Source organism: Sylvia atricapilla, chromosome 2 (assembly GCF_009819655.1).
Source record: "Sylvia atricapilla isolate bSylAtr1 chromosome 2, bSylAtr1.pri, whole genome shotgun sequence".
Classification (NCBI taxonomy): Eukaryota; Metazoa; Chordata; class Aves; order Passeriformes; family Sylviidae; genus Sylvia; species Sylvia atricapilla.
In genome coordinates, this window is record NC_089141.1 from 113606576 (window position 1) to 113633703 (window position 27128).

Sequence of the window (27128 nt, forward strand, 5' to 3'; positions counted from 1 at the left end):
GGCAGCCAAGACTAACCCACAAATAATTCCAACAGGCCAGAACTGAACACTCAGTGAGAGTAACAAGGCACCAGAGTGCTCTGGAAGGAGCCAAAGAAGGGGAAATTTAAAAAACAATCTTTATTGTACTTAAATATTTCATAGAATTACAGGTTTGGGTTGGAAGGGATCTTAGAAGTGACCCAGTGTCATGGGCAGGGACACCTCCCACTGTCCCAGGCTGCTCCAAACCCTGTCCAACCTGGCCTTGGGCACTGCCAGGGATCCAGGGGCAGCCACAGCAAATCTGGGAATTCTATGCCAGGGTTTCCTCACCCTCACAGGGAAGAATTCCTTCCCAATATCCCATCTACCCTTACTCTTTTTCAGTTTAAAGCCATTCCCTGTGTCCTGTCCCTCCACCCCTTGGAAATTGTCTCTCTGTAGTTTTCCTGTAGCTCCCTTCAGATGCAATCTGAAGGGTTCAGATTCAGAATCCTTCATCTAGGCTGGAGGAGAATTAGCATTTTAAATCCTGTGCCAAAATTCTTTAAACCAAGAGTTTTCAAGGGTTTTTTACCCACCCTTGAGGGGTTGAAAAGCACCTACCCCATTGGCACTCCCTGTCTCGATGTCCAGGTAGGAAGGAGGCATTTGCACTTTGCTGAGCACTTTAAAACAGGTTTTTAAGGCATGAGTGAGTTCTGGCAGTCCCAACAATTCCATGTTTTCCAGCAGAGACTGCACCATGTAACAGAGCATCTGGGGCAGGTATTGAGTCTGCACTTCTGAGTAAAGCTCCTGAAAGAAATGAGGGATGTTTTAAAGGGGTTTTCCCATCTCGTGGATCAGTGATTGCTAAACTGAGCCTTACCAAAGGAATCACATCCAGCAGGAACACCAGCAGTGTGCAGAGCTCTGAAATGGAAGGAGGAGTGCTCACACTCTCCAGAGGATACTTCATCCCAGTGGATTTGTTTCTGGAGTGAAAGAAATGTTCTTTTGTAAGGTTTTGGTGGGTTTTTTTTTTTTTTTTCCATGGTAAAATTCTGGTTACAAGCAAAAAGCTTCATTCAAATCAGCACAAAATACTGAACAGCTCTGAGGCAAAGGGCTTCTAACACAGCAGGAGAAAATGTTCTGGAAAAACAACCTCAGCTCTGTGTGGTAAGATGAAGAGCTGCTCATTTTCAGATGGCAGAATCCTCTTTTTTAAGAGTTAGTAAATGATAAAAAGAGAGATATCATAGAAAAAGATAAAAAAGAGAGATATCACAGAATCAGAGAGCTGGAAGATACCTAAAAACCCATTTAATAGCTTTATTTTTTCTTCTCTAAAGACCTCTCCACCTCCCTCCCAAACCTTTTTCCTTCTTCTGTTGATTTGAAAGGAATTTCTTTTTTTTTTTTTTTCCCAGGTTGAAATTTCCATCTGATTGTTTACCTGGTTGCATTCCTGAATTATTTGTGGGCACAACTTACAGATCTGGCTGGTTCTAACATGTGTGATGTCCCTTAAAAGCTCCAGTAAATATTATTATCCTGAACAGACAGCTCTGAAGGTTTTGGCATTTTTGAGAGCACAACATAAACACCTGAAACAATCTTCAAAGCATTTGGTCAGGTAATCCCAGAGGAAATCAGTGCTTAAGGATGTGATCAACAAATTCACTGTTTTGACAATTTCTGAAGCGTTTTTGTTCTCTTTGATTGCACTGGAAGAAAAAAAAAAAAAAAAAAAAAAGCAGATGTCAGTGAGGATTCACATCACAAGAACTGAGGGACTCTAAAATCTCTTTTCCTCTTTCTCTACAAGCTCAAAAAATGTTGATTTTTTTTTTTTTAAATCAGGGAGTAAATCATTGTGGAATAGCTGGAGCATCTTTCAGATGATGGAAGTCACAAGGCTGAGCTCTGTCAGCAGCCTGATGTCACTGTGGTTACTCAACCCCCATCACATGCAGCAAACTTCATTTTTTCTCTGCTAATCCAAGAGAAATTCATTGTGTGTGGGGAAAGGGGAAGCCAGAGGAAAAAAAAAATCACCCTCTGTCCAGAAAGTCTCTTTGTTACAACCCCAAAACTTCATTAAACTCCTTCATTTTAACCATTTAGCTTAAAAAAAAATCCAGTTTCAGCTCAGAGCTGAGAATCTGTCATACCTTGCCAGGATGTTGCCACTTTGATTGTAGCTGAGTTTGAGATCAGAACCCAGAGTGTCTTTGCAGTAGGAATAAAAAGCTCTAAGAACTTCCAGGAACAGATCCCCAACAACCTGTGGCCCTGCAAGGAAAGGGGGGAAATAAGAATCCAGGAGTTGTCTACAGAGGAAGGGAAGAAACAATAATTTCAGTGCCCTAAACTTGGAGTAATTAAAAAAAAAAAAAAAAAGAAAAAGTAGTGTATAAAGCATTGCAATGAGTGCTTTTAAAAACGAAAATATAAAAGTTTAAGTGATTTAAGAGTAGCAGAAAATCTTGTTATGTTTGATTTGATACCTTTAAATAATTGTTGCATTGTTAAATCCATTTCTAAAGGGAGTGAAAGTCTTAATGGCTTAAGGCTCAAGGAGTCAAACTTTATGTGCTGCCTGGAAAGATTAAACTGGATAATGCAGTTGAGTTAAATATCCCTGATTTAAAAGGGATTTATCATCCCTTCATTTGTACTTTGGATTAATGCAGATTGTCAGACAGCCAAGCAACACATTCAGTATTGGATCCACATCCATGTCTCTCATTTACTTTCTAAATTAGATTAATCAATGCATTTATAATGGGAAACAACCTCTTTGGCAACATCACTCCCACCCAAAATATTTTTAAAAGATTTGTCAAGTCACTTTGGTTGAATTCTTTAGTGCAGAAAGGTGAATTTGTCCTTGAAATGAGAATGGGCAGAGCCTCATCCTTCTGGTGCTGCACAAACACAGCAGGACACGGGAAAGGGAAGAGCAGAGAAACCCCACGGAACGAACTGAGCTGAATATTGAGACAAGGCTGGAAGTGCTTCTTTGTAAATGCCCCTCAGATGTCAGTCCAAGGCACAAAATCACAGAATTATCAAGGTGGGAAGAGCCCCTCAGGATCCCCCAGGGCCACCCCAGTGTCACCAGGCCTGTCCCCAAGGGCCACCTCCAGACTGTCCCTCTAAAGCTCACCTGAACTTCATCTCAGCCCTTTGGCTCTGGAGGAACCTGCCCTTGGGATGGGAGGGACCATCCTGGAGACTCCTCACAGCCCTCAAGGGGCTGAGGCTGGGAGCAGATGGATTGGGAGTTGTGGCCCCCTGAACATTTGGTGGATGTGCAGGTGCCTTGGGCTTGGATTCCATGGAATGCCCAAGGTGGGAAGAGCCCCTCAGGATCCCCCAGGGCCACCCCAGTGCCACCAGCATCAGCCCAAGGCCTGTCCCCAAGGGCCACCTCCAGACTGCTCCTGAACACTCCACAGACAGTGACTCCAAACCTCCCTGGGCAGCTCATCCCAAGGCCTGACCACTCTGCCAGGGAAATTTCCTTGCCCAGTCTCCCCCCTGAGCCTCCCCTGGTGCCATTGGAGCCATTTCCTCTCCTCCTTTCCCTGCCCCTCCTGGCAGGGACTTGTGCAGAGCCACCAGCTCCCCCTGAGCCTCCTTTTCTCCAGGCTCAGCCCCTTCCCAGCTCCCTCAGCCCCTCCTGGGGCTCCAGCCCCTTCCCCAGCTCCTGCCCTGGACACGCTCCAGCCCCTCCAGGGCTCTCCTGCAGGAGCCACAGCTGGACACAGCCCTGGAGCACAGAGGGACAATCCCTGCCCTGCTCCTGCTGGACACACAATTCCTCACCCAGCCCAGGGGCCTCTTGCCCACCTGGGCACCCCTGGGCTCGTGTCCAGCCCCTGGCACCAGCACCCCCAGGGCCTTTTCCTGCCTGAGCAGCTCTCAGGTCACTTTGTCCCCAGCCTGTGGGGTTGGGGTTGGCACAACTCCCAGCCTGGGTTGTGCTGACCCTACAGGAGGGCCCAGATTTCCCTCCCTGGGATCCAGGCAGGCTCTGTGGGGCAGCCAGAGAGAACCTGGAGAGGGGATTTGTCCCAGGGAATGGCCAAGGCAAGGTACAACCTCCTCACACTCCCACACCCCAGTCAGGATTAGGGTTGTGCAGGGTTTTGTTAATTCCTGCTCAGATTTGGGGCTTCACCTATTTCAGGTTTGTCCAGGAGGCTGATGAGGATCCGGAAGGGTTTGAGATAAGCCTGGTGCTTTTCCTCTGGGTCACACTCGGGGAATTTCTGATGCAGAATCACAATCAAACTCTAGGAAAAGGAAAACATCACAATGTTATTATCCATCAGAGACAAATTGTCATCTTATTAAGAGCTGAAGTGTTTCTAAATTTGATTTTGTTTAGGATTGATTACAAATGAGCTCCAATTTTCCAGCCAGGGTAAACAAATCAATGCCATCTTCTCATCATTTCTGCTCAAGGGCTGATCTTATCCAGAGAAACATTTTTAAATAACTCAAATTTATATAGTTCATCCAAAATGCTTCCTTTAGATTCCATAAACAATCCAATATTGGGATCAATAGAGCACAGAGGCTTTGAGAGAGATGGAAATGTAACCACAGGGACAAAAAGGGAAGAACAAACCAATAATTGGGAATAATTCTGGGCACAGTTGGAGCTAAAATTTAAAAGATCATGAATTTATCTGGAACAGATCTGTATAAAACAAACACCAACCTCAACCAGAAGATCTTTAGAGTATTTTGCAAAGAAATAAACAGCCTGGTCTTCAGAAGTGGTGGAGTCTGGAGCAAAAGTGCCACCTTTCATGTCAGAGCCTACAAGAAAACAAGAGGCAGGAGGAGCTCAGAGAGCAGCACAGAGCACTGAGGGGTTTCTATTGAAATTACACTGAAGTTTTAATTTTTTGGCATTTCAGCAGCTCATTTGAGGGCATGCAGATGTTCAGCACAGCACATTAATCAAAACTAAGGCCCAGCACAGTGGGAATCACTATTTCTTCCAGAAAAATAATGTTAAAACAGTAACTTTTAGTCCTCTTAGTCCACTGAAGCCCTTCACAACAAGCTGTGGGGTGGAACCAGAATTTACCAGACACCCTGGGATTCAGGAGAAATAAATTCACCTCTGAAGAGAATAAATTCACCTGTTTGCCAAATGTCTCATTGCATTAAGGCACTTAATAAATGGCAAATAAACACCAATTTGCTTTACATCATTCATTAACAGCTAAAGAAGCATATTTCAATTTTAAACATTGATTTTTTATTTTTTTTCTCTCATGTATTCAGAGCATAGGAAATCCCTGGATTTTGCACAGTACCTAGCAGCCATGCATACAATCTCCTGTTGAGGGACATGTCTCTCCTCAGCAGGGTCTGTGTGGCTGCTGACAGGATATAAACCAGATCAGCCCTTCTCAGCAGGATGGTGCTTTCCTTGCAGTCCTAGGGTGGAAAATAAAAGAGATTTTTTTCAGCTGTTGGTGAGCACTGAAAGGAGTAAAATCGGTGTTGGGTTGGGTTTTTGAATTTGGAATATCAGTGTTTTGGGGGAAAAGGTAACAAAGCATCAACAGGAAAATGGTTTGTGTGTGAAAAAGGTCAAGGAATGTGACACAGCCTGATGGGAGCTGTGAAAAGTGGGATCATGGAGTCACAGGATGGGATTTTAAAGATTTTATTCCAACACCTCCCACTGTCCCAGGCTGCTCCAAGCCCCAGTGTCCAACCTGGCCTTGGGCACTGCCAGGGATCCAGGGGCAGCCACAGCAAATCTGGGAATTCTATCCCAGCTCCTCCTCACTCTCCCAGGGATGATTTTTCCCCCCAGTATCCAACCTAACCCTACAATCTTTTATTATGAAGCCATTCCCTGTGTCCTGTCCCTGCAGCCCTTGGGAATTGTCTCTCTCCAGGTTTCCTGGGGCTCCTTCAGGCCCTGCAAGGCCACCCTGAGCTCAGCCCAAAGCTTCTCCTGTCTCTGAGATCTAAAAATCCTTCCTCCACCCTGAACACTGCCTGTCCTACAGGGAGGTGAGGAAATAATGGCAACAACTTTAGTTTTAAGTAAGATTTTCTCCCCTGGGCTTTACCAGAAGTAATTCCATGTGGACAGTTCTAAATTCTAAAATCCTACTTGAATAAATTCCTTTTTTTTTTTTTTTTTTTCCCACATGAGCTGCTCAGGCCTGAACACTTCCAGCACATCCCAAATATCCCCCAAAAAGCCCCTATGGAATAATTTCTTCTGCCTTGGAAGCTGTGAAGACTCTGAGAAGCAGCAGAGTCTCTCCTTCATTCCTCAAATTGATGTGGCACAAGAAACCCTAAAATTATGGATTTGGAAGGTTGAAAATTCAGCCATTTGGCAGTAACAGAGGTGGGCTGTTTGCACAGAACACACCTTCCATGGGACAATCCCATAATAATCCCCTTACCAAAGCTGTATAAAAGGGGAAAAAGAAGAGGATTGCTTCCAGAGTGTTCCTCTGCACAAGGACATTGGAATCCAGCACTGACACACACAAAGATTTTATCTGGGAAAGGAAAACACAACATTTTAATTTGATTTTACTATCAAATAATCAGGAGAAGGAAAGGAAGAAAATTTGGCTACCTAAGAACAATATTTTTGTTTAAATAAGAGGATAATTACAATTATTTTCCTGTACCCAAAGTGAGTTAAAACCAATTTTTTGTGGCTATTGAAAGGATTGTTAATGTTGGGTTTGTAACAGAATGTTCCAGAGTCAGGGGATGTAAAACCTCCCCAAATGCAGATATAACTCTAATTAGCCTCACATTTATTCCACCACTCAGCACAAATTACTCCCTACAGAACATTTGCATTTTACTAGAAGAATAAAAAAACCACACAAAATTTCAGAACAAAGCAAACACTTGGGAACTGCACATTAAAAACACTGAAACCAGAAAATCTGCTCCTCAAATTAAAAGCATTAAGCCATTGCAGAGCATGAACCTTTCAGTCTCTCTTCTCAAGATATGAAATTTAACTCTAATCCTGATTTAATCCAGAGAAAATTGAGAATATGGGGTGTGAAATGAACTCACAGTGAGTTTATAATCAGTGCCAAGCATGAATTTCTGCTGTTTGCCAGAGAGTTCCCTGTTGATGTGGCTGACAACGAAGAGGGAAGCAGGGAGCCTGATGGAGGGGCTGCCCAGGACACTGCCCCAGAGAGCTCCATAAAACACCTCCTGGCCCATCAGCAGGGACAGCTTCACCAGCAGAGCATCTGTCCTGTACACAGAGAAAGGAAAAAAATCCCTCTGTGAGCTGATTTTATACCACAGAAATGGAATGATAAATACACAGGATTTATTGGGCATTTCGCAGTTTTGTGTTATTGATGTTTCCCTATGTCACAGAATCTCTGGATGGTTTGGGTTGGAAGGGATAGTAAAAATCACTTTATTCCACCCCCTGCCATGGGCAGGGAACTTTTTCCAGTCCCATGTGGGGATGGATGATGTCACTGCCCATCAGCAGGGACAGCTTCACCAGCAGAGCATCTGTCCTGTACACAGAGAAAGGAAAAAAATCCCTCTGTGAGCTGATTTTATACCACAGAAATGGAATGATAAATACACAGGATTTCTTGGGTATTTTGTAGGTTTGTGTTATCGAGATTTCTTTTTATGACAGAATCTCTGGATGGTTTGGGTTGGAAGGGATAATAAAAATCACTTTATTCCACCCCCTGCCATGGGCAGGGAACTTTTTCCAGTCCCATGTGGGGATGGATGATGTCCCTGCTCATCACCAGCAGAGCATCTGTCCTGTACACAGAGAAAGGAAAAAAAATTCCTTTGTGAGCTGATTTTATACCACAGAAATGGAAATAAATAAACAGGATTTCTTGGGTATTTTGTAGGTTTGTGTTATCAAGATTTCTTTTTATGACAGAATCTCTGGATGGTTTGGGTTGGATAAGGTATTAAAAATCACTTTAGTCCACCCTCTGCCATGGGCAGGGAACCTTTTCCTGTCCCATGTGGGGATGGATGATGTCACTGCCCATCAGCAGCAGAGCATCTGTCCTGTACACAGAGAAAGGAAAAAAATTCCTTTGTGAGCTGATTTTATACTACAGAAATGGAATGGTAAATAAACAGGATTTATTGGATGTTTTGCAGTTTTGTGTTATTGATATTCCCCTTTGTGACAGAATCTCAGGATGGTTTGGGTTGGAAGGGATAATAAAAGTCACTTTATTCCACCCCCTGCCATGGGCAAGGAACTTTTTCCTGTCCCAGGTGGGGATGGAAAAATCTCACTGTACAAAAAAATTCCAATTTTTTATCACTAAAACAAAGTCTGTCTGTCCTGGAAAATCCTCCAGGAAATATCTGCAAATATTTACCTGTGACCAAACAACTGCAGCACCTCTGACTGCAGAATTTTTTTGTCAGAGGGAGTGAAAAGCTCAGTTGGAATTCATTTAAGCAGATGCTAAAGTCTAAAAGTCAATTTTATCAGTCTGGGAGCTGGAGGTTATCCTAAAAATTCCTACTTTTAAACCAACTGGGATAATTTTGAAGGCACTGGAGGAAGAGAAAAAAGAGATGTGAAGTGCCCAAGGCCAGGTTGGAGCAGCCTGGGACAGTGGAAGGTGTCCTTGCCCGTGGAATTGGCCGATTTTTCATTCCCCTTCCAGCCCAAACCATTCCATAAATCCATGAGATAAACCAACAAATTTCACACAGGACACCCAGAAATGAATTCCACTGAAAATCCAGTGCCTGGAGCACATTCCCTGCTCTGAAATATTTTAGGTATTTTACCATAAAGGAGGAATTAAAATCTCACATGAAGAATTTAAGATTGAGGAAAGAGGAACAAGCCCAGCTCTGAAAGGAAACTCCCTCCCAGAGTGATGTTCTTTTCCATTTCTTTATTCAAAAATCCCTCAGAGCAGTTTTCTTTTTTCATTTTCTGTGGGAGTGCACAAATTCAGGGAAATTTTGAGTTGGAAATGGTGGCTAGGCTGAAGCACAACCTTTGTTCACTTTCAGGAACAGCAGGAGATGGATTCACTTTAATTTTCATTTATTAATTAACCTCAATATTGAAGGTTCTAAAAACACTCAGTGGAGAGAGAACCTCTCATGAAAAAGACTTGAAAATTAACCTAACACAGCTTCTGACAAGATATTTTCAACACAGAATGAGTAAACAAAAGGAAAACTCCCTCAGGTGAATTGGTATTTCACAAAAAAAAAAAAATTAAATTAATCTGAACATAAATTTTCCCAATATTTATGAAATATATGTATTTATGTTATAAATATACATAATTTATGAAAAATATTTTTTCCTAGCAGATCTTGTTTGTTCAAGGCAAAGAGGAAAATGATGCCACCAAAAATAGAGAAAAAAAAAAGGTGTAAAACCAGAGGTCAGATCTTGGAAGTCCATCTGCACCTCCCATTAACTCCCTGCTCCATTTTTTTGCCATTTTGTACAGAAATATTGGAAAGAATTCAGCTGCTCTCTCATGTTACAGAATTCAAACAGAATTTATCTCCAGAGCCGTGCTTTGGGGAGTCAGGTGAATTATTTAGGAGTCAGAGGAGCTTGAAGAAATTTTTTATTCTTTTCTCTCAGCATTTCTACTTTTAACCCCATTTTTCCTCTTTGTTTTTCAACCCTCCTTTTCCTCTTCTCTTTTTTCATCCTCCTTTTCATCCTCTCTTTTTTAACCCACCTTTTCCTCTTTTTTTTACCCTTTTTCCTCTTTTTTTACCCCTCCTTTTCCTCTTTTATTATACCCCTCCTTTTCCTCTTCTCTTTCTTTAACCCTCTTTTTCCTCTTCTCTTTTTTTCAACCCTCCTTTTCCCCTTTTATTTTACCCCTCATTTTTCTCTTCTCTTTTTTTAAACTCTCCTTTACCTCTTCTTTTCTCCTGGGATGAAAAAAGAGGACAAAGGGGTTCTTTTTTTAACTTCAACATCTTTCCAGGTCCCATCATTCACCCCCCTTTAAAAACTCTTTTAATCTATAGAAATCTGACAGAAATTTCTTGAGAATTCCCTAGAAAATCCAGACCCTGGATATTGCTTCATGGAATATGGAATAATTAAAATTACCTGTCATAAATTTCTGATCCTTCTTCCAGGCCAGGCAGCAGCCCAATTACAAAAGCCTGCAGACCAGGCAGGAGGGATTTTTGCAGAGGGAGAAAATATTTCTCATACAGGCCAAGGAGAACAGGTCTCACTGACATTGCTGCATTTGCCAGCAGAGGGAACAAACCAGAGCTTTGAATCCAGAAAAGAAAGACAAAATAAGAATTAATTAAAATAAAGGGAGAGGAAAAAAAAATTTCAAATGACACGTACAAAAAATAAACCCTTGGCGAGCTGTTTTGTGCCTAATTAAAAAGAAAAAAATCAAATTACCTGTACAAGAATAAATCCTTGGCAAGCCATTTTGTGCCAATGATTTTAAAGATTATTTCATAGGTTTCTAAAGCCTTTAAGTGCACCCCACTGGGCAGAGCTGGGTGCAAGCACTGGGATAATCTTTTACTGATGATCAATCTTCTGGGCAGCAGAGAATATTTCAGGTTACTCTGCAGAGCCTGGGGAGAGAAAGGAGAGAAAAAAATAGTTATAATGTGAAATATAAAATATTTAATGGCTGTTTTTTAAAGATTGAGGAGGATGTTGGGAAAAGTTTTAACTCCTCCAAGTGCATTTGGTTACAGAACTCTGCAGGTGAGTTTTTATCTGGGATAAGGCATGGGAAATTTAGAAAAGTCTGGGCTGAGGCAGCTTAGAGGAGGGAAAAGGAAATCAAAGAACAGGATTGGGATAAAGGATCCTTCTCCCAACTCCAGGGGAAAAAGAGAAGTGACAAGAGGAGCATCTCAGTTTTTAAGGAATAAAGAAAGAATTGAAGTTTGATCTTTCCTCATAAATCTTCATTTCACATATGGAATCATGGCATGGCTTGGAAGGAACCTTAAAAATCCTCTTGGTTCCAGAACCTTCCACCATCCCAGGGTGCTCCAAGTCCTCTCCAACCTGGCCTTGGACACTCCCAGGGATGAGGAATCCAGAGACTCCCTAAAAACCCTATGCCAGGACTTCCCTTCCCTCACAGAGAACCATTTTTTCCCTGAATATCTGAAACAAAAATAACAAACCTTCCAACCAAAGCAGAGACTTGGAATTCTCTGTGGCCACATTCACTGAGATGAATTCACTCACTGCATGAATTCATTCACTCCTGTCCTAAAAGATGTTTAGGACAGGGAATATTTAAGATTTGCTGCTGGGCCAGGATTTAGGAGAAACTGTCTCTCCCTACTTGGGAAAGGTAATTCCTTCCCTTGAGCCACCAGAGCATTTCAGCAGGGAAATAAAGAAGTTTTCTCTTCAAGAGAAATTAAAAAAAGAAAAATTTGCAAGTCAAGGGCACTTCAGGCTTTGCTCAATGTGCAAACACAAATGGATGTTCCAGAGCATGTGGAGATTTGGGATATTTTCAGGATCAGGCAAATTCCTGCCTCTTCCTAAAATTAAATCATGGAATTATTTTCAACTTGAGGCTCCTCTGTTTTGTTTGAAAGTGGAATGACTCTTCCTGGAATAACTAAAGCAGGTCACTCAACCCTGAGCACTCCTCAGCAGGAAGGGGAGGAGATAAAATCCACACCTTGGAGTAAGAGCAGCTGGCAGGAAATTTACTGGAGAAGGGAAAAAAAATAAAAGGTTGAGAGTTTACAACAACAGCAAACACAAATGTCATCCTGGCTGACACACAGATGTCACTTAGAGCCACTTCACTGCCTTCCTTCCCTCCCCCAGAGCTGCATTTCATGGATGATAAAAAAAACAGGATCCAAAAATAAACCATTATTTCATGTATTTGTGGAGTTGGCTTCTTTATACTTTTTATATTTGAGACATTTACCCATATGTTACATGAGGAATTTTTTTTTCAGCATTAAAATCCTTAAGAGCTGTAAGAACTTTGAAGATTTCTGCAAAAGCTGGACTTTGAAACTTTCTATTTATATTACTTGGCATCTATTTGCCCACACCCTCTCTGTATATTTATAGATATAAAAAGGAGTTAATTAAAAAAAAAAGCAGGCCAGTGGTAAATATTTCCCCTCTCAAATGCTCAGCCTGAACAAGCACCATCTTAATATTCCAACAGCTTGAATTGAAATATCAACCAGGCAGCAAATGGAAACATTCCCTGTTTATTACACAGAAATCATGTTGGGTTTGGCTCCAAGGATTTGAAGGAATTAAGAATTCCTTTTCCCAAACATCAAGGATAGATAAAATATTCAGAATCATGGAATGGTTTGGAAAGGAACTTAAAAATAACTCAGGGATGGGCAAGGGAGACACCTTCCATTATCCCAAACCTCATCCAAAATATTCCTTTGGACACTTCCAGGGATCCACAGCTTCTCTGGGCACCCTGGTCCATGAATATCCCATCTTATTAAAAAAATTCCTAATTGTCCCAGACTTCCCAGCAGATTCAGGCATTTTTTAACCCCATCCCAACATTTTAAAAGGCTGTGGTTGCCCCAAGAACCTCCCCAAGCAAAATCTGGCTGCTGCTTTGCTGGAAGGTTCAGGTTCTCCCCCAGAATTACAATTCCAAGGATTTTCAAAGGTTTGAAAGGCATTAATTAGCAGAGGGAATCTCCAAGTGTTCACTGAAATAAGAGGGAGGTGTTAATAGATTGATTTCTAAATGCTAATTAATCTCCTCCTCGAGCTGACAGGTGGATTTTTAAATATCCTGAGCTTCCAACAAGAGAAAAAAAGAACAAAGAATCAGGATGCAGGAATGCTGGAATTGTAACTTTGCCTGGTAGAGGTGAATAAACTCGAGATCCCATCCCCACACCTTTTTTTTTTCCAACACTAACACCTAAAGATGCTCAGAATTTCCCTGAAATTGGCCTATAAAAATACAGAATTGTCTACAAAAAGGAAAACTTGGTGTTTTTTGCACCTGTGCCTTTAAAATTAAACCACATGAGGTGTATTTGCACTTCTTCAGTTCCTGGTTTAATCCCTTCTGCACTAGGAATCTGTTAAAAACAACGATAAGAACTCTATGCAATCAAGGAAATATTTTTATTTCCATCACTAGAATTCTTTGAAAAGGTAGCACCAATTTCTGAGCTTATCTTCAATCAGGAGAGACCACAATTCCTGTTTAAACAACACTGGTTGTGAGGAGAGGGGGGAGAAGAAGAACCTGTGGTTTTATTTTCCACTGATTCATTTTCCAAGTTTAAAAAAAAAAAATCCAGAGCTCCATAGAAATATGGAATATAATTTTTCCGTGAAGAAAATTAATTTTCAAGTAGGAGAACTGATTTTAAAATTGGGAAAGTAGGAGCTGGTGTTGTATTAAAAAAGGGGAGAAAAGTTGTATAAAAATACCCCAAATCCTGCACATTGCATTTGTCCATTGGGTTTGGGGAAATAAAAAAAAATTAAAAGAACTTCTCCAAAGTAGAAATAAGCTTTGTTTTCAGCACAAATCTGTGACTGAGCCAGCAGCTGGTACAAAGCCCTGCATGTCTGAGTTTTCAGATGAACAAGTGATTAATTAATGGCTGCACTCATGAGATCCCTTTGCAGAAGAATCCTCCTCTTCTCTCCCTCAAGAAGAGGCAGATTGTGACACTGAATGTGGCTGTTCAAATAATGAATTTGGAGTTTTGGGGGTTGTTTTCCTTTCCCCTCCAAACAGAACAAGGATTTAGGTGAGCTCAGGTTCACCTCCAAGCTTCTGAGGCAACAAAAACCAAATTTTTTTCTGTTGGAAATTCAAATTTTTTTAAAAAAATCCCTTTGAAATTGCAGAGTAAAGGTTAAGATGTGGATTTATGGAGTTGTGTGATATCCAAGGATAAAAAGGAGTTAGAAAATGCTCTTTTAGAGCAAGTAACACTAAAATTCCTGAAGGGATTGGGTTGGAAGAGACCTTAAAGATCATTTTGCTCCAACTTTTGTCATTCCACTGTCCCAAGGTGCTCCAAATGTCCTTGGACACTCCCAGGAAAACAATGAATGTGGAGTTTTGGGGGTTGTTTTCCTTTCCCCTCAAACAGAACAAGGATTTGGCTGAGCTCAGGTTCACCTCCAAGCTTCTGAGGCAAAAAAAACCAAACCCTTCAGCAGCAAAAAGTCCCAGATTTCTTTTCTGTTGGAAATTCAAAATTTTAAAAAAATCCCTTTGAAATTGCAGAGTAAAGGTTAAGATTTGGATTTATGGAGTTGTGTGATATCCAAGGATAAAAAGGAGTTAGAAAATGCTCCTTTAGAGCAAATAACACTAAAATTCCTGAAGGGGTGGGGTTGGAAGGGACCTTAAAGATCATTTTGCTCCAACTTTTGTCATTCCACTGTCCCAAGGTGCTCCAAATGTCCTTGGACACTCCCAGGAAAACAATGAATGTGGAGTTTTGGGGGTTGTTTTCCTTTCCCCTCCAAACAGAACAAGGATTTGGCTGAGCTCAGGTTCACCTCCTAGTTTCTGAGGCAACAAAAAAAAACCCTTCAGAAGCAAAAAGTCCCAGATTTCTTTTCTGTTGGAAATTCAAAATTTTAAAAAAATCCCTTTGAAATTGCAGAGTAAAGGTTAAGATGTGGATTTATGGAGGTGTGTGATATCCAAGGATAAAAAGGAGTTAGAAAATGCTCCTTTAGAGCAAATAACACCAAAATTCCTGAAGGGATTGGGTTGGGACCTTAAAGATCATTTTGCTCCAACTTTTGTCATTCCACTGTCCCAAGGTGCTCCAAATGTCCCATCCAAGAGTCCTTGGGCACTCCCAGGAAAACAATGAATGTGGAGTTTTGGGGGTTGTTTTCCTTTCCCCTCAAACAGAGCAAGGATTTGGGTGAGCTCAGGTTCAACTCCTAGTTTCTGAGGCAAAAAAAAAAACCCTTCAGAAGCAAAAAGTCCCAGATTTCTTTTCTGTTGGAAATTCAAAATTTTTAAAAAATCCCTTTGAAATTGCAGAGTAAAGGTTAAAACTTGGATTTCTGGAGTTGTGTTATATCCAAGGATAAAAAGGAGTTTGAAAATGCTCCTTTAGAGCAAATAACACTAAAATTCCTGAAGGGATTGGGTTGGAAGGGACCTTAAAGATCATTTTGCTCCAACTTTTGTCATTCCACTGTCCCAAGTTGCTCCAAATGTCCTTGGACACTCCCAAGAAAACAATGAATGTGGAGTTTTGGGGGTTGTTTTCCTTTCCCCTCCAAACAGAACAAGGATTTGAGTGAGCTCAGGTTCACCTCCTAGTTTCTGAGGCAAAAAAAAAAACCTTCAGAAGCAAAAAGTCCCAGATTTCTTTTCTGTTGGAAATTCAAAATTTTAAAAAAATCCCTTTGAAATTGCAGAGTAAAGGTTAAAACTTGGATTTACGGAGGTGTGTTATATCCCAGGATAAAAAGGAGTTTGAAAAGGCTCTTTTAGAGCAAATAACACTAAAATTCCTGAAGGGATTGGGTTGGAAGGGACCTTAAAGATCATTTTGCTCCAACTTTTGTCATTCCACTGTCCCAAGGTGCTCCAAATGTCCCATCCAAGAGTCCTTGGGCACTCCCAGGAAAACAATGAACGTGGAGTTTTGGGGGTTGTTTTCCTTTCCCCTCCAAACAGAACAAGGATTTGGCTGAGCTCAGGTTCATCTCCAAGTTTCTGAGGCAAAAAAAACCCCCTTCAGAAGCAAAAAGTCCCAGATTTCTTTTCTGTTGGAAATTCAAAATTTTAAAAAATCCCTTTGAAATTGCAGAGTAAAGGTTAAGATGTGGATTTACGGAGGTGTGTGATATCCAAGGATAAAAAGGAGTTAGAAAATGCTCCTTTAGAGCAAGTAACACTAAAATTCCTGAAGGGATTGGGTTGGAAGGGACCTTAAAGATCATTTTGCTCCAACTTTTGTCATTCAACTGTCCCAAGGTGCTCCAAATGTCCTTGGACACTCCCAAGAAAACAATGAATGTGGAGTTTTGGGGGTTGTTTTCCTTTCCCCTCCAAACAGAACAAGGATTTGGCTGAGCTCAGGTTCACCTCCTAGTTTCTGAGGCAACAAAAAAAAAACCTTCAGAAGCAAAAAGTCCCAGATTTCTTTTCTGTTGGAAATTCAAAATTTTAAAAAATCCCTTTGAAATTGCAGAGTAAAGGTTAAGATGTGGATTTACGGAGGTGTGTGATATCCAAGGATAAAAAGGAGTTAGAAAATGCTCCTTTAGAGCAAGTAACACTAAAATTCCTGAAGGGATTGGGTTGGAAGGGACCTTAAAGATCATTTTGCTCCAACTTTTGTCATTCCACTGTCCCAAGGTGCTCCAAATGTCCTTGGACACTCCCAAGAAAATGAACGTGGAGTTTTGGGGGTTGTTTTCCTTTCCCCTCCAAACAGAACAAGGATTTGAGTGAGCTCAGGTTCACCTCCTAGTTTCTGAGGCAAAAAAAAACCCTTCAGAAGCAAAAAATTCCAAATTTCTTTTCTGTTGGAAATTCAAAATTTTAAAAAATCCCTTTGAAATTGCAGAGTAAAGGTTAAGATTTGGATTTCTGGAGTTGTGTTATATCCCAGGATAAAAAGGAGTTTGAAAATGCTCTTTTAGAGCAAATAACACTAAAATTCCTGAAGGGATTGGGTTGGAAGGGACCTTAAAGATCATTTTGCTCCAACTTTTGTCATTCCACTGTCCCAGGGTGCTCCAAGTGTCCCATCCAAGAGTCCTTGGACACTCCCAGGAATCCAGGGGCAGCCACAGCTTCTCTGGGAATTCTCTGCAGGGCCTCAGCACCACCAATTCCTGGGATTTTTTAAAAACCATTCCTTTCCTTATTTCCTTACACCACCAAAATCCATGATTTTCTGCTCTTCAGTTCTTCATTTTGCCAATTCTCCGTGTCAATTCATTTTGTGACTTTCCTGCCACTTGCCTGCACCCAGAGCTGGAATTGATGGAAAATTGATGGAAAACACATCCACAATCTGGATATAAATCAAGAACTAAAGCAAGCTGTGCATTTGGATTTTCCTGACTTCATCATTGTTTTTATCCTCTTCATTGCCTGAAGTTCCCTGCACATGAACATTTAAAACATATTTGCTATTTGTTTACACTCTGAAAACAGTGACAGATATGGATATAAAATTAGATATAAAATTTTGGATATAAGAGTAATGTTAAAAGCAGCTGTTTCATTGACAAACCCACCTGCACTGAAGCACCAAACATTGCAAAAAACAATATTTCTGTCCCTCTCCATGGTCAAAAAGACACCAACTTTTATTTCGTATTTTACTTGATTTATATAGTATTTTTCCTTTTGAGAAAAAAAACACATTAAACTTAGTTTTAAATTTAAAAGACAACATCCCTCCCACCCCAGCAGCTTTTATTTTTCAAGTATGAAAGTGATTTCTCACTGAAAATGAAGCTGAATAAAACACTGACATCCATATTTATTGCCTGCTTCACCCACCTGTCCATTTATAATCTTATCAGAAATGTTCCTTTCCACTGTTTCTCATTTCCCATAGAATAATAAAACGATTTATTACACCCACTTTATTCTAAATAATCCCCCCCCCCCAAAAAAAATAAATCTTTCCTTTAGAAGTTTGTGGTGTGAAATAAAGAAGGAGATTCTGCCAATTCTCTCATGTTCAAATCTGGTAAAAACCTGCAGGTTTTTTATATCTCTGAAGGGGAAATTCATCTAAATCTCAGAAACCCAAAAAACAGCCTCTCCTCCAAAAAAAATAAAATAAAATAAGGGTGACATTGCAGCAACTCCACAGACACCCCAAAAAAACCCACGAGGAACACACACAATTTCAGGACAACCTTCCCCTGACCTACTTTAAGCAAGGGGTGAGTCACAAAACACAACCAAAAATAAAAAATAAACCCTTTTGTTGGTTGCTCTGCCTGGCTGAAAGCAATTCAAGGTGGAGCTGTCAGTGCTGGAGTCGTGTCAAGTCACATAAAGCTCATCTCATTTCGATGGTAAAATCAAATCTCTGCAAACTGAGCATTCAGATGTCACCTCCCTGGTGCTAAAATCACCAGAAAATGTTGTTTTGAGGTGTTAGAAGCAACAGAGGAGCTCAAAAACAACCTCCAGTTTGTCCTGAGGAGGATCAGGGAGGATGGAGGAGATTTTAAGATCACCAGGGAACAGCAGAGAAGCAGCAGAGTTGTTTCTCTTCACCAAACTCCATTTTTTAGCCTCGTTTTTAAGGAGTGAGAGCCTGAATTGCTTTTTCCAGACTTTGGATTACCTGGAGCCACTGAGCTCTATGGAAATCAGAGAGTGTTTGTGTGACAAGAGTGCCTGCAGGAGAAAAAGTCTTACAAAATAAAATAAAATAAAATAAAATAAAATAAAATAAAATACCATAAAAATGAAAAAAAGTTTAAAATAAAATAAAATAGTAAAACAAAATAATAAAATAAATAAATAAAATAAATTTTAAAGAGAAATTAAAAAATAAAAAGAAAATAAAAATAAAAGTAAAAAAAAACAAAAATAATGATAAAATAAAGAAAATATTAAAATAAAAGTAATGAAATAACATAAAATAATAAAATAAAAATTAAATAAAAATAAAATAAAATAAAATTTAAAAAGTTTAAAATAAAATAAAATAGTAAAACAAAGTAACAAAATAAATAAATAAAATAAATTTTAAAGAGAAATTAAAAAATAAAAAGAAACAAAATAAAAATAAAAGTAAAAAAATAAAACAAAAATAATGATAAAGAAAATATTAAAATAAAAGTAATGAGATAACATAAAATAATAAAATAAAAAATTAAATAAAAGTAATAAAATAACATAAAATAATAAAATAAAAAATTAAATAAAGATAAAATAAAATAAAAATAAAATAAGAATAAAATAAAATAAAATATTACACCCATATGGGCAAGAAGAGATTTCACACTGCTCTGGAGAAGAACTCCTGAATTTCTTCATTTCTGGTGTTTTGTCCTTCCCTTTCTCAGCATTTTCATGTGTGAACAAATCTCAGCTCCCAAGTGACCCTCAGGAGCTTTGACAGAACCAAACCTTTGACAGTTTGGGAAAACAATTTTATCACTGAGCTCCTTCCTGCTCAACCACTGCAGGAAAAAGGAGATTTTTCTGTCAGAAACACCTTCCCCCAACCCTGATAAAACCTTATATTTTACATTAATATTTCCATTTGAGGCTGTCAGAGACCAAGGAACAAAGAGCTGAGGGAATCTTATTTATTGACATCTTCTTTTCCTTTTGGCAACACCTTCCCCTGCCACTTCCAGCCTGACTTTGAGATAACAGGGGTTATTAAATCAGGGCTTGAATTTGTTCCACACAATTGTTAAGCTCCTAAAAAGATTAAATCCATAAAATCCCCCCCAGAGCAGATGGACTCTGCTGGATCAGCTGAAAGTTTTTCCTTTGGGTTTTCTCCTCTGCTGCCACAAATTTGGGCAATTCTGCACCTGAAGAAGAGGCTCAGTGTTCATTTAGGTCAAGAGGAAAGATCAAAGCCTCCCTCTCATTTATTTCATGTTTTCCCCTCTGAGAAAAACATTTTGATGGCTCTTGATGAGAGCCAGAATCAGGAGGAAAAAGTGAAGGCAGAGATGTGGAACTCCTGTTGCAAAACAATATTTCTGTCTCTCTCCGTGGTCAAAACGCCCCAAATTTTATTTTATTTCATTTTTTTTAAATTTCATGTTTCATGAAATTTATTTCATTAGTTTTATTTTTTTTTAATTTCATCTTTTCCCTTTTGATTAAAAACATTTTAAAGGCCTCTGGCTCTTGATGAGAGGCAGAATCATAATGAAGAAGTGAAGGCAGAAATGTGGAGTCCCTGTTTCCAAACCAATATTTCTGTCTCTCTCCATGGTCAAAATGCACCAAATTTTATTTTAAATTTTATTTTATTTATTTTATCTTTTTTCTTTAGAGAAAAACATTTTGATGGCTCTTGACAAGAGCCAGAACCATGAGGAAAAAGTGAAGGCAGAAATATGGAACTCCTGTTGCAAAACAGTATTTCTGTCTCTCTCCATGGTCAGAAGACACCAAATTTAATTTCATATTTTATTTTTTCTTTAATAGTTTATGAAATTTATTTCATTAATTTCTTCAAAAATTCATATTTTCCCTTTTGCTAAAAACATTTTGAAGGCCTCTGGCTCATGATGAGAGCCAGAATAATGAGGAAAAAATGCAGGCAGAAATGTGGAGTTATTGCTTCAAAACAATATTTCTGTCTCTCTCCATGGTCAGAAGACACCAAATTTTAATTAATTTTTTAAATTTCATATTTTTTTATTTATTTCATCTTTTCCCTTTTGATTAAAAACATTTTAAAGGCCTCTGGTTCTTGATGAGAGGCAGAATCATAATGAAGAAGTGAAGGCAGAAATGTGGAGTTCCTGTTTCCAAAACAATATTTCTGTCTCTCTCCATGGTCAGAAGACACCAAATTTTATTTTAAATTTTATTTTATTTATTTCATCTTTTTTCTTTTGAGAAAAACATTTTTATGGCTCTTGATGAGGGCCAGAACCATGAGGAAAAAGTGAAGACAGAAATGTGGAACTCCTGTTGCAAAACAGTATTTCTGTCTCTCTCCATGGTCAGAAGACACCAAATTTAATTTCATATTTTATTTTTTCTTTAATAGTTTATGAAATTTATTTCATTAATTTCTTCAAAAATTCATATTTTCCCTTTTGCTAAAAACATTTTGAAGGCCTCTGGCTCTTGATGAGAGCCAGAATAATGAGGAAAAAGTGAAGGCAGAAATGTGGAGTTATTGCTTCAAAACAATATTTCTGTCTCTCTCCATGGTCAGAAGACACCAAATTTTAATTAATTTTTTAAATTTCATATTTTTTTTATTTATTTCATCTTTTTCCTTTTGAGAAAAACATTTTGATGGCACTTGATGAGGGCCAGAATCACAATGAAGAAGTGAAGGCAGAAATGTGGAGTTCCTGTTTCCAAACCAATATTTCTGTCTCTCTCCATGGTCATACAAACCCCACCAAATTTCCCCAAATCCAAGGGGAGGGCACAGCCAAATAAATGTGACCTTTAAATATAATCTTGGACTGAGAAAAATATTCCAAAACTTGTCACTTCCTGTTTTCTAAGAAAGCTTTTTAGCTGCTCTGGAGTGAGGCTTTCTTTGATGCAAAAATTAAATTAACTCAGCAGCATAAAGACAGCAAATACCATTTGCAGGAAAGCTCTGCTGCTTTCACCACAATTTCTCAAATTTATATTAAAAAATACTGACTCAGCCCCTTCCACTCTTTTCCTTGAGGGAATTTTCAATTTTTTTCCAAGTGCTGGAAGGGACAGAAAAGTTCATAACATTACAAATATCACCAATAAATGATACAAATTTCCCATTTATTACCTTATTGAGTTTGCCAAGGGAAGAGATGAGATCTGCCCATTCGCTGGATGATTCAAAGTTCCTCAAAGCTTTCTCAATTGCTGAAGAATAATTCCTGTATCTGTAATCCCCAAGTAAATCCTGCTCTTCTGGATCCATCTCGGCTTCTCATAGCAAAGTGGGACCTCCTGGTGAACTAAAAAACATGCCAAGAGTCACAAAAACCACCCAAATTTCAGCTCTGCCACACCTCAGATAATAAATACGGAGGGGAAGGACTGACAGCAAAACAAACAGGTCAGCAGATCAAAATTTCAACCCAAAATTCAAAATAATTCCCTGGGCACGTCTGTGACTCTTCAGTGCCTCTTCCAGCTGATTTCCAGTCACTTTTTTTTCCTATTCCTGGATTTTTTTCCCCTTTCCACGCACAATAACAAAGGGGGAGGATCCCAAAATCTCCTTCCAAGCACTGCCCAGGAGTTGAGGAGTTCCTGAACTCCTCCCTTTGTGCTCTGCAAGGTCACCTGGAGCCCGGAATGGGAAAAATTCCCAGTGCAAACATTCCCAGAGGAATCCTGCTCCAGGGCTCTCCAGGCTCTGCAGCTCAGCAGCAGCAGATGCTCCAGTCCCAGCCCAAGGTGTTGTGCCAAAAAGCAAAACCATGCATTATAATCCTCCTGCATTTCAACAAAACACATCCACGGGTTGGGGTATACAAAGATCAGCTCTTCAGGCTTTATAGTCCTGGTTTTTTTCCAAGGTATTTAGGTGAAAAATTCAAATGCACCTGGTTTAAGAGTCTGAGCATAGTTGGATTTTTTTTCCCTGCTTAAAAATCCTTCCTTCTCACCTTTGCTGCCTCTGACACCAGTTCTGTTAGAAAACATAAAAATATTCTCCTAGGATAGTTTATAAGTGTTTAGGGTTAGGTTTGGGTTTCAATCCCTGCTGCATCATTGATATAAAAAAGAAGCCACAGCTCTGTAACAAAATATTTTACGTTTCTGAAGGACATCTGCATTCAGTCTCCTGCTGTCAGGACACAAAAATAAACCCAAGCCCTTCTCCATGTCCTTTAAAACATCAAATTTGTTCTAATAAACAACCTCAACTCCATCAATAGAAGGGGTTTGGCAGGGAACTCTCAAAAACGCTGGATGAAATGGAAAAAACAGAAAGGATTTTAAGTGCAGGTTTAAGGCACCTTTGCAATCTTCCTTGAGGCATTGCCAATAAAACCACTCTGTGCCAGCCAAGCCACATCCACCCCCATGGAAAAATAAAATGATCACACAGTGTCATCAGGGTTTGCCTGGCTGCAGAGAGGATTGTATTTATCAGGATTTTGTCCTTATCAGGACGTTTGCAGTGCCTCTCACAGCAGAATTCAGGGAATGACATTTATCTGGGATCCAGCTGGGTCCTCCCATAAAACCCAACAAAGTGGAAAAAGCTGCGAGATCCTGTCAGCAAAAATCAAAGAGCGATCTGCTACAAACCCTGGGCAAGAACAGGAACCCAATTTCCCTCACCTCATCGAAGGATCTTAATCGTGGGATTGTTTCTAGAAAAAAAGAGGAGAACAAAGCAGGAGCTGGGAAGTTTTTCCAGCGGCTCTCTGCCAAGTCAGGGCTGTTCCCACTTCCATGAGGAAGAGATTTGTCTGCATCACTTAGGATCAGGCAGCTGGTTTGCTGACAGGTCACAGCAGTTCTCAAGATACTTCATTTAGATTTTTTTTTGTTGTTGTTGTTTTGCAGTGAAAAGACAGGTTTATATCAAGTATTTAGTTGATTTCCACCCAGGAAAGCAGGGATGGAAGTAATGGTTTAGTGTGGGTTGATATTCCTGCAGCTCAGCTGCCAGATGTCAGCAAGGTTTGATAAAATCCAATCCTCTAAATAAGGCAAAGAGATCTTGTTTGTGCCTGGACACACAGGCGAGAAAAGAAATAACAATATAAAATAATTAAAAAGCCATTGCCCGGTGACCTTTAGCGAGGTAACCCAAATCCCAAGTCACAAACTTCCTTCGTAAATCCTGCTGTAAATAACTATTCATCAGCTCCCACCACTGAGGGGCCAGGACGAGGAGCAATGGCCGTAAAGGAAAACAAGAAATTCCACCTGAACACGAGGAAGAAGCTTCTGTCCATGGAGGCGGCAGAGCACTGGAACAGCTGCCAGAGAACCGAGGAATAAACTGAAGATCCATCCGGATCATCCAGCCCAATAATCCCGATCCCAAAGCTCTGGGCCGTGCCCATTCCCTGCGAACGCCGTGAATCCATCCCCAACGCACCTGGCCGCCCTCCTGTGTCACCTGCTGCAGGTGACGGCGCCTGGGCAGGGTTTGGAGCGGCTGATCCCCTTCCCAACCCGACAATTCCGGCACTTTGTGCGCCGTGTGTGCTGTCCCCTCAGCCGGCTCCCCTCCGCACACCGCGTACCTGTGCGACGTGTGCCAGCGGCTCCCGCAGCGCCTGCCCAGAGCCGGCCCTACGGAACACGGCCCCACAGACGTCCGCAGTGTCCACGGCAGCCCGGCCCCATGGAGAACCGGCCCTATGGAATCCCGGCCCTATGGAATCCCGGCCCTATGGAATCCCGGCCCTACGGAATCCCGGCCCTATGGAATCCCGGCCCTACGGAACCCCGTGCCCACGGAACGCCGCCCCCGCCCGCGCCGCCGGGCCCACAGCGGGGCCGCACCACCGAGCGCCGCGCGGGGGGAGCCGAGCCATGGCCCTGCGCGCGGGCTCCAGCTGTCCCTACAAGGCCTTGTCACCCGCTGTGCTTGTCGCTGTCACTTTCCTCCCGGTGTCACCCGCTGTCGCGTTGGGCCACAGCCCGCAGCGCGTCACCTGCCCGCTCCCCCCCGTGAGGCAATGGTACGGCCCGGAGGGCGGGTCGGGGCCCTCAGCGCCCTCTGGCGGCGCGGGCGGGGACGGCGGCTCCGTGATCCCACCGCGGCCGCTCCGCACCGGGATGCACCGGGATACACCGGGAGAGATCCGGGATACACCGGGAGAGTCCCGGATACACCGGGAGAGTTCTAGGATACACCGGGAGAGTCCTAGGATACACCGGGAGAGCCCCGGGATACACCGGGAGAGTGCCGGGATACACCGGGAGAGATCCAGGATACACCGGGAGAGTCCCGGGATACACCGGGAGAGCCCCGGGATACACCGGGAGAGTGCCGGGATACACCGGGATAGCCCCGGGATACACCGGGAGAGATCCGGGATACTCCGGGAGAGATCCGGGATACACCGGGAGAGCCCCGGGATACACCGGGAGAGTCCTAGGATACACCGGGAGAGCCTCGGGATACACCGGGAGAGCCCCGGGATGCTTCGGGAGAATCCCGGGATACTCCAGGACAACCCTGGAATGCACCTGGAGAACCCCAAAATGCACCGGGAAGCACTAGGAGGACCTCGGGATGCACCGGCAGAGCTCCGGATGCACCGGGAGAACACCCGGATGCGCCGAGAAAGGTCTGGGATGCAGTGGGAGAACCCCGGGAGAGCTCTGGAAAACACCGGGAGGGCCCCGGGATACACCGGGAGAACACCCGGATGCCCCGGAACAGCTCCGGGATGTACCGGGACAGCTCCAGGATACACCGCGAGAGCAACAGGATGCACCGGGAGAACCCCGGGAAGCAGCGGGATAACTCCAGCGATAACTCCGGCTTGCACCGGGAGAACACCGGGATGCACCGGGAGAGCACCGGGACAGCTCCGGGATGTACCGGGACAGCTCCAGGATGCACCCAAAGATCCCCGGGGAGCACCAGGAGAGCCCCGGGATGTACCGGGATAGCTCCGGGATGTACCGGGAGATCTCCGGGATGTACCGGGACAGCTCCGGGATGTACCGGGACAGCCCCGGGATGTACCGGGACAGCCCCGGGATGTACCGGGAGAGCTCTGGGATGTACCGGGAGAGCCCCGGGATGTACCGGGAGAGCTCCGGGATGTACCGGGACAGCTCCGGGATGTACCGGAACAGCTCCGGGATGTACCGGGAGAGCTCCGGGATGTACCGGGAGAGCCCCGGGATGTACCGGGACAGCTCCGGGATGTACCGGGACAGCTCCGGGATGTACCGGGACAGCCCCGGGATGTACCGGGACAGCCCCGGGATGTACCGGGAGAGCTCTGGGATGTACCGGGACAGCTCCGGGATGTACCGGGAGAGCCCCGGGATGTACCGGGACAGCTCCGGGATGTACCGGGACAGCCCCGGGATGTACCGGGACAGCTCCGGGATGTACCGGGACAGCCCCGGGATGTACCGGGACAGCTCCGGGATGTACCGGGAGAGCCCCGGGATGTACCGGGAGAGCCCCGGGATGTACCGGGACAGCCCCGGGATACACCGGGAGGTCCCGGGGAGCAGCGGACCTTTCCCCGCCCTGCAGGTAAAGGAGCACCGGCGCTTCCAGCTCTGCCTCTGATCCAGCTGCATTTAGGGAGAAAAAAAGGCGTTTTGGGGAATTTTTATGGTTTTTTACCAGAGGCCGGGTGTGGCATTCACAGAGGGCTGGATGTGAGGAGCCGTCTGTCTGCTCGGCACAAAGGGATTGAGGATTTGTGGTCCTGTGGCAGCAAACCCAAGGAAAAAACCACCCAAACAAAATCAAAATATCCCTGGGAAGTAAAATCTTTTTTATTATTATTATTTTTTAAACAGGCAAGCAGAAACTCCTGGTTGTTCAAAGCAGCTGGGGGAAAAAAAAAAATCGAGGGAAATGCATTTATTCAGTTCTTTAAGGTGAGAGAAGAGAAACTGTTCAGATTTGCTAAATTTCCTAAAGTTGTTTAAGATGAACACTTCCATGAGGAATGACAGTGACTCTGGAGCCATCACCTCCCTCTTTCCTTCCTCACCTTGACACGCAGGAAGTTGGTTTAATAAAAGAGCTTAATTTAAGAATTTGACATGCACAGAATGGTTTGGGATGGAAGGGATTTTAAAGGTAATTTAATTCCAAACTCCTGCCTTAGGCAGGGACCTTCCACTGTCCCAATGGCCAGCCTGGCCTTGGACACTTCCAGGGATGGGGAGTTTATAGGGAATTTAGAATCTCTCTGGACAGCCTTTGCCACCCTCACATATAGCATTTCTTCCCAATATCCAATCCAAACCTGCTCTCTTCCCAATCCAGGCCATTCCCCCTTTGTTCTGACTCCCTGGCCCCGTGGAAAATCCCTCTCCAGCTCCCCTGTAGCTCCTTTAGGCACTGAAAAACCTGCTCTGAGGTCACCCCAGAGCCTTCTCTTCTCCAGGCTGGGATCTACACCAAGTTTTACAACCCAACAAACCACTCCAGGGTGAGTTTAACACCTTTTGTAAAACCTGCAAACCTACAGAATTTGAGAGAAGCTAAAACAAAACCCAAACCAACAAAGCAGGTCCTGAATTCCCCTTCAGCAGGAGCTTCTCACATCCCAGGGGACAGTTAAAAACTAATTTACATTTAGCACTGGATATTTCCAGCCAGGATTTTTTCCAGTCTGGTCCTTGCACCAAACAGAAGCCGAGGTGTGTTTGGAATGTTTGGAGATGTCACACAGGTGGACACACAGCTTTTGAAGCTCAGTGACTCGGGCAGCACTTGAGGGATGAAGAATTAGGCAGGATCTTAATCCCACTGCTGGATTCAGTCTCTTA

The 27128-nt window shown here is 42.3% G+C and overlaps 1 protein-coding gene across 1 annotated transcript in view; it reads right to left on the bottom strand.

The window, feature by feature from the left end:
- Positions 1-21633, bottom strand: part of DOP1B (DOP1 leucine zipper like protein B) — a 43239-nt gene extending 21606 nt beyond the window's left edge. The window contains exons 1-12 of the mRNA XM_066314183.1: positions 21463-21633; positions 10415-10596; positions 10103-10273; positions 7063-7252; positions 6426-6524; positions 5310-5433; positions 4703-4803; positions 4157-4271; positions 2142-2262; positions 1575-1694; positions 854-959; positions 589-780 (exon numbers count right to left, since the gene is read on the bottom strand). Coding sequence (XP_066170280.1) covers positions 589-780; positions 854-959; positions 1575-1694; positions 2142-2262; positions 4157-4271; positions 4703-4803; positions 5310-5433; positions 6426-6524; positions 7063-7252; positions 10103-10273; positions 10415-10596; positions 21463-21600 — 1659 coding nt within the window. The 5' untranslated portion in view covers positions 21601-21633. The remainder of the gene's footprint in view (positions 1-588; positions 781-853; positions 960-1574; positions 1695-2141; positions 2263-4156; positions 4272-4702; positions 4804-5309; positions 5434-6425; positions 6525-7062; positions 7253-10102; positions 10274-10414; positions 10597-21462) is intronic.
- Positions 21634-27128: the final 5495 nt, after the last annotated feature.